The sequence below is a fragment of the Cervus canadensis genome, chromosome 7 (assembly GCF_019320065.1).
Source record: "Cervus canadensis isolate Bull #8, Minnesota chromosome 7, ASM1932006v1, whole genome shotgun sequence".
Classification (NCBI taxonomy): domain Eukaryota; kingdom Metazoa; phylum Chordata; class Mammalia; order Artiodactyla; family Cervidae; genus Cervus; species Cervus canadensis.
Genome location: NC_057392.1, coordinates 81,395,744 through 81,410,455, shown reverse-complemented (window position 1 = coordinate 81,410,455; position 14,712 = coordinate 81,395,744). Strand labels below are relative to the sequence as shown.

Sequence of the window (14,712 nt, the reverse complement as noted above, 5' to 3'; positions counted from 1 at the left end):
AGTTAACAACAGGTGGCAGTGCATACACGTAACAGTGGTGCCCGTGTTAAATCAGTCCTTTTTCTGACTTCTGTATTGTTTTCAATCAAACAAGTGCATTCAGTGAGTCATCTGAGCATTTTGTACAGAGCATCCCTACCCACTGGAATTTTTTAAAAATGCAAACGTCATCTATCAGACGAGTTGATCTTTGCGTCTCTCACTGTGACAGTAATGTCAGAGCAGATTCAGCGTCCACTCTTCTAAACCTGGTTTACACAAGCCTCCTTAGGACCCTTGCTGCTTAAGGGGTTTCCTTCTGCTTTTTCTTTCTCAAAGCTTACATACAGACTGGAGATACTAGGGTTGCTAAGAAAGTGCTTCTTGAAAAACTTTTTGTTGTCAAACAGTCATGAAACGTGTTCGCCCTCCAATGAGCATGAGGACACAGAGTTGGATCCTCAGCCTGGCTGTGTGTGTGGCAGATACACAGCCTGGCGGCCCTTTGTGACCACATTTCCAGAAGCATCCCTCCTGGAGCTTCCCGGATTCGCCACAAACATAATGAACTCCCAAGACATCTCTGCCTCTGAGGCTCGGCGCGCCAGGCGGTCTGCAGAGCCTTGCTGTGTTCCAGCGTTGTGCCTTTATAACTAGGTTGGAAGTTCCCTTAAGTTTCTCTAGGGTGAACCTCTGGTGTGTGGTTTTTTGTTTTTTTTTTTTTCCTTAATGACATAAATGAGCTCCCTCAGTTGGCTTTTGGCAACTGCCTCAAATAAAATTTTCCTAACACCGAATCAGCTCTGACTTGTCACAGTGAAAGGTGCAAAGATCAACTTGTCTGATAGGTGACCTTTTTATATTTGAGGCGAAAAAAAAGGGGGGAGTCTTTTTTTCTGAGACCTCTGGCCCCGGGATGCTGGCTTTAATGAGCATCTTTGGGTTGTCCCTGTGGGGCAGGACATCAGATGACACCAGGCAGCCCTGCTTGGCTGAGGATCCATTCATCTTCATCGACAAAAATGTAAACTCAGTGTCTCAACACATTTTTATCGTGTCCCAACGATGTGTTTGGTATTGTGCCAGGTGCTATAATGGGGCTTGAAATTAGTTTTTCAACAACATGAATTTCTGTGTGGAAAAAAAGCTACTACAGTAGGAGTTAAAAGTTACAACCTTACTGTTTATCAATGTATCTTTCTTATCCTCTAGTAAAAGTTACCATTTATGAATTGGGCATAATACTGATCACTCACTGCTCCCTGGGAAGAACACATTAAACTACTTTCTCTAGCAAAACCACTGTTTTTGGATGCTACCGGGTAACAAATAGCTGAGTGGAATGAGTGTTCTGTGTGCTTCTGCCCAGCCTGCAGAGCGGGATGAACCTGCAGATCTGCTTTGTCAACGACAGCGGCAGTGACAAGGACAGCGATGCTGATGACAGCAAGACCGAAACCAGCCTGGACACCCCCTTGTCTCCCATGGTGAGTCTCCGAGCTGCCACTGAGGTTCAGAGTGTGCTTTCCTGCTCACTTAGCTTCTTTTCTGTTGTTGATCAGGAACAAACATTGCAGAGATTTAGAAAGAGATGTCTCATGACATTTCTTAACATGTGAAGTGTGGAAGTCACTCAGTCGTGTCCGATTCTTTGCAACCCCATGGACTGTAGCCCACCAGGCTCGTCTGTCCATGGGATTCTCCGGGCGAGAATACAGCAGTGGGTAGCCATTCCCTTCTCCAGGGAGTCTTCCTGTCTCCTACACTGCAGGAGCTTCTTTATTGCCTGGGCCACCAGGGAAGCCCTTCTTAACGTGACATGTTCCTAAAATTTGAGTGATTGAAAACTTGAAACTGTGATCTGAGGATGCATAAGTTCTGTTAAAGTTAGCAACTACTTTCATATTAAATCATCAGGAAAATCACATAGGCCCTAAAAATTATAAAAGAAAATATGCTATAAAAAGGAATGAAATGGTGGCTTTTGCAGAGACATGGATGGGCCTAGAGACTGTCATAAGCCTGAAGTAGTCAGAAAGAGAAAAACAAATATCATATATTATTTACACATATATGTGGAATCTAGAAAAATGGTGTAGATTGTCTTATTGCAACACAGAAATAGAGACACAGATGTAGGGAACATCTGGATGCTAGAGGAGAAAGGAGAAAGAGGGGGTGATGAATTGGAAGATTGGGGTTGATATATATACACTACTGGGTGTAAAGTAGATAACTGATGAGAACCTATTGTATAGCACAAGGAACTCTTCTCAGTGTCCTATGGTGACCTAAATGGAAAGGGAATCCAAAAAAGAGGGGATATATGTAAACATACAGCTGATTCACTTTGCCATAAGGCGGAAACTAACACAATATTGTAAAGCAACTATGTGCCAATAAAAATTAATTTTAAAAAAAGAATTGTATGCAGTAAATAAAAAAATAGAAAATATGCTATATACCATTCCTTCCCCATTGGTCTTAGAAATATGAGCATAGACTAGCAGTGGACACATTTTAAAAGACAGGGGATGGGGTCCTGGCAGAGGGTGGGAGGGCTAGCACTGAAAAGATACCTCTCAGAGAAACTAGCAAAATAATGTGGGTTAAGCTTTGCTTACTCTTCCTTGCGGGGTTTCCCTGGTGGGTCAGTGGTAAAGAGTCTGCTTGCCAAGCTGGAGACAAAGGTCAGATGTCTGGGCAGGGAAGATCCCCTGGAGAAAGAAATGACAACCCACTCCAGTACCCTTGCCCATGGATGGAGAAGACAGGTGGGCTACAGCCCATGGTGTCATGACGAGTGGGACTCGACTTAGCAACTAAACAACACTTTTCCTTGCACACATATATAAAAGATGGCTTGATGACCCTGAGTACTTATTCCTGAATTTCTTTCCTCTCTGGGAGGTCTATCCAGCACCTTTCTTATCGAAGACAGGAAACTATGTTAGTTGTTGAGTACAGTGCCACAAGAGAACTTCTTTGGATAGCTGAGATCCTGTCCACTCAGGGAGTAACGTAACACCTGAGCTCTGGGTGAAATATTTTGCTGTTGTCTGTTCATTTCAAGCAACTTTTGAGAGTAAGAATCAAAGAAAAGTCTCAAGTTTGTTATAAATATATATAATCCCTATTATTAATTATGTTACATTTTATGCTAAAATCAGCCTTTTATTGAAACTGAGGAGATAAACTACCTTTGAAAATGTTACTTACTAAAAAAGAGAAGTATGTATATGTATACACACACATATAACTGATTCACTTTGCTCTACAGCAAAAACTAACACAGCATTGTAAAGGAACTATATGCCAATAAAAATTAATTAAAAATTTTAAAAAAGAATTATATTGAAATACAGTTATTAAATATAAAGCAGCAAATAAGTAAATGCAAAAAATAATATGCAAAGAACTTAGAACAATGCTAGCACATTGTTTCCATTAAATGCTGTGTGCTAAATTGCTTCAGTCATGTCCGACTCTTTTTGAGCCCCTGCACTGTAGCCTGCCAGGCTCCTCTGTCCATGGGATTCTCCAGGCAAGAATACCTGGAGTGGGTTGCCATGCCCTCCTCCAGGGGAATGCCCTGACCCATTAAATGCTAATGGTAAATAAATAATCATTCAATAAAAGTTATCTGTGATTGGTACAGATCAAATCAAGAGTTGGGTTGTGTTGATGGAGGGGACTCTTGGCCGCTCTGAGAGAGGACTCAGGGAAGGCTGTAGCCTGTCTCCAAAGGTGGGACCCCGTGCACAAAGCTCAGATGCTGCTTTTTTTTTCCCTTTTCAGAGCAAACAGAGTTCTTCCTACTCAGATAGAGACACTACTGAAGAAGAATCCGAATCCCTGGATGACATGGATTTCCTCACAAGGCAAAAGAAACTACAGGCCGAAGCCAAAATGGCCCTTGCCATGGCCAAACCAATGGCCAAAATGCAAGTGGAAGTGGAAAAACAGAACAGGAAAAAGTCTCCCGTCGCTGATCTCGTAAGCAGCGAGCGCTGAAATGCAGCGGACTGGGGGCGGGCGTGCGGTGGTTGGCTGGCGAGGGGTGGCTGCACATGGTTGAGGCTGTCTCAGTCCTTTCCCAGAGTTACGCAAACTTGGGTTTCTAGAAGGCACTGTGTAAAACGTCATTGAGAAATATTTAAGTCTGTTTCTTTTTCCTTCCTACTGTATCACTGAAGGATGCATAAGCTACAGATTTCACAAACATAGACTTTGCTCCCCATTCACATCTACTCTGTGTCTTCAGGCCAGTCTTAGCTGTTGTGAGAATATTTTCATTCCTTTAAAGCGGTCTTAGTTTAAGAACCCATTGCTGTGGCAAACTCACTATTGCTTTAACTCTTTGTTCCTACCGTTCAATGAAGGCAGTGTGATAGAGTGGATAAAGGCCGTGGCCTTTGGAGCTTAAGACGAGCCCTGCCATTGATCTACTGTGGGGCTCTGGGCAAGTCTCAGTTTTCTCATCTGTAAAATGAGGATAATAATAACACCTGTGTCAGAGCATGATTGTGAGAATTCAGTGGAAAAAGTGTTCAAAGCACTTGGCACAGTGCTTGTAGCATGCTATAAATTAATAAATAGTGGGTCTTAGTAATTTAATCTATGTAACTGATAACTGCTTGAGCTCCCTGGTAATTCACTTGTGGATCTAATTATTGACTGTCAGTTGTAGACTAGTCCAAAAACTTTTGGTTTGAGTATGTCCCATTATGATGCTGATAACATGTGAGAATGTGTGGTGTGTGAATGGAGGGCCTTGCATTGGAGAAATCAGACAGGAAAAGCTTTTAAACGAGGACCCTGAAGTGGGTGAATGAAGGTGGGTCTTTTAGGAGAAAACTGGGTCCTGTATTCAATGTGCTTACTATTCTGCGCTCATCGCTGTTTCTTCCTTTTGTGTCTTCAGCTGCCACACATGCCTCATATAAGTGAGTGCTTGATGAAAAGAAGCTTAAAGCCCACTGACCTGAGAGACATGACTATTGGGCAGCTACAAGTGATAGTCAATGATCTCCACTCCCAGATAGAAAGTAAGTGTAAGATACTCTGGAAGATGGGATATGAAGTGTTAAATATCATGGGATATCACGTTTCCTCGGGGTCCTCCTGTGTCCTTGCAAGGAAAGGAAGAGAATCGACCCTCTCTTTTTCCCTTTGTTTTTTCACTATAACGTGTTGAGAAACTTTAAGACTTTTTCAAGATTCACAGAGACTAAGGGTCCTTTTTATTCATCTGAAATCCCCAGCTTCTAGCACAGTGCCTGGCATATAGTTGGGTCACAACACCTGTTTGTAGAATACAATTTAGTAGTTCCAGGTCTTTTGTTGTATTTATATATATTTGTATGTGTATTATACGTATACAATTGTGTGCTCAGCTTTACTTGTATATATAATTTATTTTAGCTCATCAGATCCTATTCACCTTATGTTGTGGGACTTCAGGTGGCGAAAGTGTATAGGACCGATAGGTGAAAATTATAGGGTGAGAAGGAGTGGGCCTTTCACCCCCAGAATAAAGAAGGACCTCTACCGGAAGTGTGCAGGGAGTTGTGGTGAGTGAGTGGCATTCATTCAACTGGTTGTGCAGAGAAGGGCATGTGCTGGGCCAGTAACAGAGAGAGCTCAGTCGAGAGCTGGGTCATCTTGCTGAATCCAGGTGAACTCACGAGCCCTCCAGCCTTGAAACATATGAGTCCATAAAGTCCATGGCTGATAGATTAAAACCACTTAATAGACATGCCAACCCAATGCAAACCAACTATAAAAAAGTATTTGGGAACCAAGTAGGGAAATTCGAACATTAACTAAATGTTTTATTAAAGATGTATTGACTTATTCAGGTACAATAAAGGCATTATGGTTATGTTAATTTAAAAGAAAAAAAGAGCCCTGTCTTTGGAGATGCATACTGAAGCGTTTATGTATGAAACAATAGGATGTCTGAAATTCACTATAAAATGACCTCACTGGAGAAGGGGAGAAACGTCAGTTACGACTGGCCAGGAGTTGATTATTTTTGAAGCTGATTGGATGCATAGGGCAAGGGGATTCGTGTCTCTTTGCTTTTGTATCACTTTGAAAATGTCCATAATAAAAAATTTTAAACTTCATATAGAAAAGACATTCCCATGCGCTATGCCAGTATAGAAAGCTGCCCTAAGAACTCACTAGAAAAAAATAAAATGCGCAGTGGCGATTTAATACCTTCAATATTTTGCGGAGTCAGGGCAACCACACCAGGCAGCATGAGGGATCTTAGTTCCCCAACGAGGGATCAAACTCACACCCACAGCAGTGTAAGCACGGAGTCTTAACTCAATACCTTCATTATTTTAAAATCAAAAGAAAGGATTTACATTTTAATTAGGAAACCATAGATTCATAGGATTTTTTTTTGAAGTTCTACTACATTTTGGGCTTCCCTGGTGGCTCGAACGGTAAAGTGTCTGTCTGCAATACTGGAGACCTGGGTTCGATCCCTGGGTCGGGAAGATCCCCTGGAGCAGGAAATGGCAACCCACTCCAGTACTCTTGCCTGGAAAACCCCCTGGACAGAGGAGCCTGGTAGGCTACAGTCTGTGGGGTCACAAACCATAGATTTATAGGATTTTTTTTTTGAAGTTCTACTATATTTTAATTTTCGTTGAGAATAAATTACTAGGAGTATTTTTCTTTCAAGGATTTAAAAGGCTTTCTGATCTCTTACCATCAAAATATCTTCCTTAGACTTGTAAATAATAGCATTGCCAGCTAGTCCTTTTCAGGAGTAGAGGAAGTTTTAGATTTCTTTGTATGATTTTTTTTCTCCTTTTTAAAATTGGAAACAAATCTGAACTAAAGGCAGGCAAATGCATCATTTCAGGTCTGAATCCAGCGTTTTCAAGGAGGACCTTGCTGAGTACCCTCTTCCTTCCTTTTGTTGCTGGGCCTAGAGCTCTTGCCAAATGAATCCTCTCCCCACGTGTCCACATGTTCAAACCTAGACGCTTTTGTTCTAAGTCAGTATGGGGGGAAAAGCAAGAAGCAGCCCCGGGCTTGTTTATATTTTCCAATGGCAGAAACCAGATTAACCCAGTGCACAGATTTCAGGAAGTCTAGCCGTGTTTCCATCTATTTTATTCCCGGTATAAATCCTAAGGAGTCTTTTCCTCAGCACCTGTTGTCTGGAGACCAGGGGTGATTTCTCCAGGTCTTTCGTATCTCATTCTCCCACATCTTTAGATTTTACTCTTTCTTTGAACAGCCTGCATGTCGGGCTGCTCCTCCTCGTGGCCCCAGGTAACCTTTGAGCATCCTCAAGCCCCTCCCTGTCCAGCTGGGCATCTGATGTGATGCCCGTCAAGTGGGGCGGCCCCTCCAGCGCTCAGCATGGCCTGGAGCCCCCTGAAGATGAACGGTGGAGAACTCAACATGCCCCAGACTTTTACACTCACGTATCTTCAAAATAAAATCCTGCTTCTTCTAACAAGCTACTTTCCTAACAGCTAACCACTTCTTTTCCCACTTTAATGCGAATGTAATTGGATTTACTTCATACGCCTTTTCTTCCAACACTTCTGTAAGTAGGCAAACTAGTGCTCTCAAATGGGTGACTTCTCCTGAGCTTCTGAGAAGCTAATGAGAACCCTAACGTTTCAGCAAAAATACTTTCCTACTGTGTTTAGCTGTTTGTTTATATGTGTGTGTCTATATGGTACACACACCATGGTCCATAGATAGTTTGACATCCTGACTTTGATGCAGCTTTATTAACGCTCTCTTTCGTTTGCCCCAGGCTTGAACGAAGAGCTGGTCCAGCTGCTCCTTATCCGAGACGAGCTGCACACGGAACAGGATGCCATGCTGGTGGACATCGAGGACTTGACCAGGTCAGCGGGGCCTCACCCTTCCCAAAGAAGGAAAGAAGCCCAGGATGATCGGAAGCTTAAGAATTAAGGCAGGAATGAGGTGGCACTAGTGATAAAGAATCTGCCTGCCAACACGGGAGATGAGGGTTCGATCCCTGGGTCGGGAAGATCCCCTGGAGAAGGAAATGGCAACCCACTCCAGTATTCTTGCCTGGAGAATCCCATGAACAGAGGAGCCTGAAGGGCTACAGTCCATGGGGTTTCAAAGAGTCAGACACGACTGAGGGATTGACACACACATGGAGCTGTCGAGAATTTCTTCCTTTACTTTCATGAGTGACTCACCTAATTTCTGCTGGTGTCAGCTATTTAGATGGAGGGAAGCAGTCTACGGGATCTCAAAGAGTCAGACACGACTGAGTGACTGAGCATGCATGCAGGTAGCCGAAACTTTTCCCACCCAAATGCTTTGCTTCTGCACAACCGTCCTTCCCTCGTGATGGGTTGTCAGTGCATTGGAACACCCCCACCTCAATCTGGTCAGCAGTTCTGGCCTAAGAACTTTATCCTGAAGGACCATCCCCCTGGGGAGTTGTCCCTAAACCCTTCCATGCGGGCATGCTTCCGGCACCATGGTGGCTGTCCCCAAGTGGCACTTGCTGTTATCTGACCCAGCTCCTGATGACATCTGCCATGCCCAGAAGGCGAGGACCCTGGCATCTTTCCACAGCACCAGCGCCACCAGATTGCTCTCACCATGGGGAGACTCCGAGACTTGAGTTTCTAGCTGGGCCTGGCTCCAGGCCCCCTCTCTGTAAAGAGGTGAAGAATGCCTCCTTCCCTGGGCAGTAGGGAAACTAGACTAATGCTAGTCAAGATCTTGCATTTCTTTGTCATTTTCTTTGTGGAAAAGCCTCTCATAATAAGTACGTGAAGTGCATGGAAAAACTGTGAGCATTCCTACGGTCTTATGACACCTTTTCTGAGTCAGTTTATAGGAAGTCTTTAAGCCACAAGGCAACAATTACTATTAATCCCGGAGATGGTATTCAGAGAGTAGAGGCACCCGAAGAGAGAGAGAAAACTGCTTGTCACAATAACATAAGGAATTAACCATGTGATCCAGAACCATCCAAGGGAAGCTTGACAACATATGTAGTGACAGTGCTCCCAGCACTCACCACAGGGACCTGTTCTCTGTGTGAGACACTGGGTTAAATATTTTCCCAAATGCAATGTTATAAAAATAGCTCAGGTAGCAAAATAAAGGCTGCAGAACTATGTTTAAGTTTGTTTTTAAAGACCTGTGGGCAGCACTCTGTTTTGTATGCTTTGGATGTTATTGCTATTGCTCCTAACAAAAACAAAAACAAACAAAAAACCAGAAGGTCTTCTCGTACCTTCTTAGCATGTTTGCCTACATCTGAAATATGGTACCATTCAAATATTGTTACTGCCCCCTACAGATATATTCAGGCACTGCACCAGCAATTGTAAGACACCTCCCTTTTTGTTAGGCTAAGAACTTTGCACATAGGGGTTAAGATTATGGGAACTCAGGGGCTTCCCTTGTGGCCCACTGGTAAAGAAATCCACCTGCCAATTCAGGAGACAGGGGTTCAATCTCTGGTCCAGGAGCCTCGGAGCAGCTAAGCCCCTGAGCCGCAATTACTGCAGACCAGCGCCCCAGAGCCCGTGCTCCGCAATAAGAGAACCCACCATGATGAGAAGCCCACACAAGGCAACTAGAGAGTAACCCCTGCTCCCCTCAGCTAGAGAAAAGCCCGACCCAGCACAGCTGATATATAAATAAAATTATTTTTTTAAAAAAAGGTTATGGGAAATCAGTAGTGAACTATACAAGGACATGCATCTTCTGAGAAAGATGTAAACTCTTTCATCAGCTCTGTGACTCGCCAGTGGTAACAGAGGACAGTTTCTCTGTCCCTCAGAGCAGTGCTGGCAGTCCTTGGTGCAAAGAAGACATGCAGAGGCCTCTCCCTTTCCTCCAAATGTTCAGCTGTTACTTAGGTCTGCAGTGTACTATGTTTATACTGCAGATGGTATGATCGTGGGAGACGGGGCGGGCAGAACCATGGGGTTTAGAGGAGAGGAGTCACTTATTTAAAGGTGTTGGAGAGACCCTTGAACAAGAGCAGGTGGGGAGTAGTTTCTATGTCCATTTCTGGCTGCAAAAATATAATTTTTCTCATTGCCGGGGGGGGGGGGGGGGGGGATCTAAATATACTTCAACTTCCCCAAAGGTGGCCAGAATGTGGCAGCCGGATCCCAGAGACTGCGAGCACGGCTACCAGGGAGCCCTGCTCACCGGCTCGCTTTACCTGCCAGCTCCTACCATCCAGGTGTCAGTTCAGGTCCATGGTTCTCACTTTCGGTTGCACATTAGAATCACCTGGGGAGCTTTTAAAATATTGATGCCTGGGTCTCACTCCCAGAGGTTCTGATTTAACTGTTCTGTGAGACAGGGACTTCTGTGCATTAGAAGCTTTTTAAAGCTTTCCTGATGAGTCCAATACACGGCCTAATTCGAAAACCACATGTTTAGATATGTCTTAGGAGTAGTGCTCCCTGAACCCCCAAGATGGACCTAGGACCCTCTTTGTGCTTCTGGCGGCACGGCACTCCTCCCAAGTGGGGCCTGATCATATTGTGTTATATTTGTTTGCTGTCTCTCCCAGCCTGGCTGTGTTGTTCAGTTGCTACGTCATGTCCAACTCTTTGGGACTCCGTAAACCACAGTACACCAGGCTTCCCTGACCTCTACTATCTCCCAGAGCTTGCTCAGACTCATGTCCTTTGACTCTGTGATGCCATCCAACCATCTCATCCTCTGTCGCCCCCTTCTCCTTCTGCCTTCAATCTTTCCCATCATCAAGGTCTTTTCCAATGAGTCGGTTCTTCACATCAGGTGGCCAAAGTATTAAATCTTCAGCTTCAGACACAGTGCTTACTTTCATTCATTTCAGAGTCCTCAGAGCCTATGACAGGGGCTGCCAAGCACATAGGAAGTCCTCAAAAGTGATTGTTGATATAAAGGAGTTCTTGTGGGGCATGAGTGAAATTAATTCTACTAAAGACTTTCATATAAATAGTTGATGAGAACCTTTTAGTTTTATAAACGGAAACTCTTTCCCTCCTTTGTTTAAAATTTTAATAAAATTCACCCTTGTATGTGTGTTTCAAAAATAACACCCAACTTTCAGTATTTTCTGAAGCTATTGCCTATCTGTTCTATCCTTGTCTCTCAGAAAACCTCGTGTTGTAGGTTTGCACACACACTCACATACAAAGAGATACCTATTTAAAGCTGCTATAAGAACCATAATTTAATTAGCTACATGGAATCTTAGCCACTGGGTATCAAAATATTTCTTGAGCTGAATTTGTTCAAGTGAGGCCCATGAGCTACTTTATGAAAATAAGCAAGATTCTTCTACACACATTAAAAAGATGATCTGCTCAAAGGCGTGATTTTCCTTGGGGATGCAGTGCTATTGTTATCTTTTTCCCCTGAGCCCCTTTAGGGTTCAGTGAATATCAGAATATTATCTGTGGGCTGCTGCGTGTGGCAAAGACACTGCTGTCCCTTTTCTGAAGATATTTGTGGTTTGTCTTCTCTGTGCCATAGATGTGAGACATTCTGCATCATTAATGCCAGTGAGTTACACTTGATGTCATCGACCACACCCAAGTCAAGGCAGCGCACAGAAATTGCCCCCGAACCTTAGATTACAGCTGGAAACCACAGCATTAGATAACTTTTCTCTTGCCCAATTTATAATTTTCTAAGATCCTCCTTCAAAATGTTTGTTTCTGGCAGCCTTCAGACCCTACCACTCTCCCAGAAGACGTTTGATTAGTGCTTATTTGAGTGACGTCGGCAGCTTGGCCATTCCCCTCTCTTCGTCTCCACTGGTCAGCTGCTGGGTTGGCCCGCCTTTGGGCTCACAGGCCATGATAGGACTTGATGAGTAGGAAGGATTACCCAGCCCTGTCCCCACCCTCACTGACCCAATTATGCCCTTAGGACTCATTGAGGGGAGGAAGAGTATCAAATATGGGAAATCTTTGCATCCACCAAAGCCTATCATTTGTTCTAAAGACATTACTACCCTTTGTAAGAATGATATTGGATTATTGTATTATTAACAGGAGCCTTGTTAATACTTAAATTTGCATCTTTGTGCATATTTAGATAAAGTAGTCATGCAGTTAACTTTCTTTCACAATAGCTTGTTCTGACTTTTTTGCTTAGCACTTATTTTCTGTCTGCTGTCTGCTTGTTTGCTATCTGTTCCTTTCTTGTCTCTTTCCATTGAAATATATGCCCCAGGAGAATAAAGAGTTCATTGTCTGCTCACCACCAAATCCCCATCACCAGAAGCAGTGTGCCTGGCACAGAGAAGGTCATATTAAACATTTGCTAAATAAATTATCCTAGTTCATTTTCCCTTTTCATTTTTAAACACAACACTTTTCTTCTCAAAGAAAAATGGCATCTACACGTCTCAGGCTAATCCAGTGACTTACTAGATAAAAGGAATCATACATAGAATATAAAAATTGAAGGGAATTCCCTGGCAGTGTAGTGGTTAGGACTCCACCCTTTCACTGTTGAGGACACAGCTTCAGTCCCTGGTTGGACAACTAAGATCCATCACCATCCATAGTTAGGGAGTTCCCTGGTGGTCCAGTGGTTAAGACCATGCTCCCAATCCAGAGGGGGCCCGGGTTCAATTCCTGGTCAGATCCTGCGTGCCAGGCAGCTTGGCCATGGGAAAAAAATCAAAAGAAGGCACCATCATTTCAATTAAGTACTGTTTTCTTTTTCTTTTTTTCTCTTTTTTTTTTAATTAAGTACTGTTTCTTGATTCCCATGATTTAACTATGGAGGATGTTTTAGCTGCCAATGGAAAAGTGGTTTGGCTCTTCCTCCTCAGCGCTAAATAATTGTGTTATTCATTCCACAGACATGCCGAGAGTCAACAGAAGCACCTGGCCGAGAAAATGCCTGCAAAGTGAAAAGAAGCCATCCAACCAGAGGACAAGCTAGACTTTCTTTTGCTTCTGTGGTTGTAAAAATGCTGTTGCTAAAGGTGGCACAGAAACAAACAAATATCAGTGTTAGTCATTGATAATGTCTGAAGCTTAACGTCCAGTGATTGGCCTTTGCTTCTTAATTTATTTTAATTTTTTTACTGTGCCACTCAATATCAGGCATTTTAATAAAATATTGTTACAAAAAAAATGTATAGTACTTACACCACCACAAGTCATGGTTAATCAAAGAGGGTAGTTTTAACTTTATTTTTATTTGTTTAGAGATTATGAGTTGGAGCAGTATTTTACCATTGACTGCTGTCATTCTTCACTGTAGTTTTAAAGAAGAACTGTAAATGACGGTGCTATCCAAGTCAAAAAATACATGCCTGCCTCGTAGTGAAGTTGTAGCTCTCCGTAATATGTATATTTTAATCAGTTTTCAACATTTTGTGAATGTTGACTACCTGAAGTTCATTTTTAGATGTGCTATTAACATTCTGTTGGATTCAGAGGGTTCCTTAAAAGTTTTATGTATAAATATGTAAAATAAAGATTAAAACTTTGTTTCATAGGATATGTCTTTTTGCTCACTAGCAAGCCCTACGCTGGCTATATATGTCTGTCTTCACTCTTCCTCAGCTGAAATCCCCCACTGGGAAGCCTTTCTCCGTGAAAAACAAAGCGCTCCAGAGAACAGTCAATGCAGGGAATTGCCAGGAAGATTGTGGAGCGTTGGGAGCCTGTGTGTGAGTGTGTGTGTGGTCCAAAGAAGACAATATCAACAACATCAGAGCCAGCACGTTTGTTCCTGCTTAAAGTTATCAGTAGTAATTTCAACACTTGTGGCTCAACGCTAAAGAACCTGCCTGCCAGTGCAGGAGACGTAAGAGATGTGGGTGTGATCCCTGGGTCAGGAAGATCCCCTGGAGGAGGAAATGGCAACCCACTCCAGTTCTTGCCTGGAGAATCCCATGGACAGAGGAGCCTCTTGGGCTGTAGTTCATGGGGTCGCAAAGACTCAGACGCTACTGAAGCGTCTAACACATACACACGATTTAATAGCTGCTGGACTTGTCAGAGTCAGTGACTGCGTCCAAACGGCATTTGCCACATGAACAAATGACACCTGCATTTGCACTTTTCCCAAGGCTAATTGGTGCCATTTTTCACATTTCGATCACTTCTTTTGGTCATGTGAAGAAAAATGCCAAGTCTAATGCAATTACAGAGTGTTCCTCAGTAGATAGAAAGTTTCAGTGGCTCTGACAGTAAAGAATCTGCCTGCAATGCAGGAGACCCAGGTTTGATCCCTGTGTTGAGAAGATCCCCTGGAGGAGGAGATGGCTACCCGCTCCAATATTCTTGCCTGGAGAATTTTATGGACAGAGGAGCCTGGTGGGCTACAGTCCGTAGGGTCACAAACAGTCAGACACAGCTAAGCGACTGACACACTTCAGAGAATCAATGTCATCAGTGAATGCCCATGTAGGTATTAGAGAACCATAAACTAAAGCAGAGATGAGCAGTCAGCATTCCAGAACCACCCACAGACCATCTGTTTTCACTGTAAGGTCTGTGATATAATCCAAAGATAGAAGGTTAATCCACTGTTTCCGTTTTCCTTTTTTAAAAATATGCCGATAAGTATCAAGTAATTCAGAGTTACCAGGTTTCAGAACCTTTTTATTTTTTAAAATAGGCCATCTTACATTGAAACACTCATCATTTCTTTATGGGCCTCAATCAGATTATTTTCATTTGGAATAAAAAAATAATGCAACCCATAATTTTGAACTGTGGT

General features: G+C 43.1%; 1 protein-coding gene across 5 annotated transcripts in view; it reads left to right on the top strand.

The window, feature by feature from the left end:
* Positions 1-13,482, top strand: part of LOC122444990 (schwannomin-interacting protein 1) — a 177,577-nt gene extending 164,095 nt beyond the window's left edge. For all 5 annotated transcript variants that reach the window (XM_043473893.1, XM_043473892.1, XM_043473891.1 and 2 more), the window contains 5 exons: positions 1,349-1,466; positions 3,778-3,975; positions 4,904-5,027; positions 7,775-7,868; positions 12,839-13,482. In XM_043473893.1, the coding sequence (XP_043329828.1) occupies positions 1,349-1,466; positions 3,778-3,975; positions 4,904-5,027; positions 7,775-7,868; positions 12,839-12,890 (586 nt within the window). In that variant the 3' untranslated portion in view covers positions 12,891-13,482. The remainder of the gene's footprint in view (positions 1-1,348; positions 1,467-3,777; positions 3,976-4,903; positions 5,028-7,774; positions 7,869-12,838) is intronic.
* Positions 13,483-14,712: the final 1,230 nt, after the last annotated feature.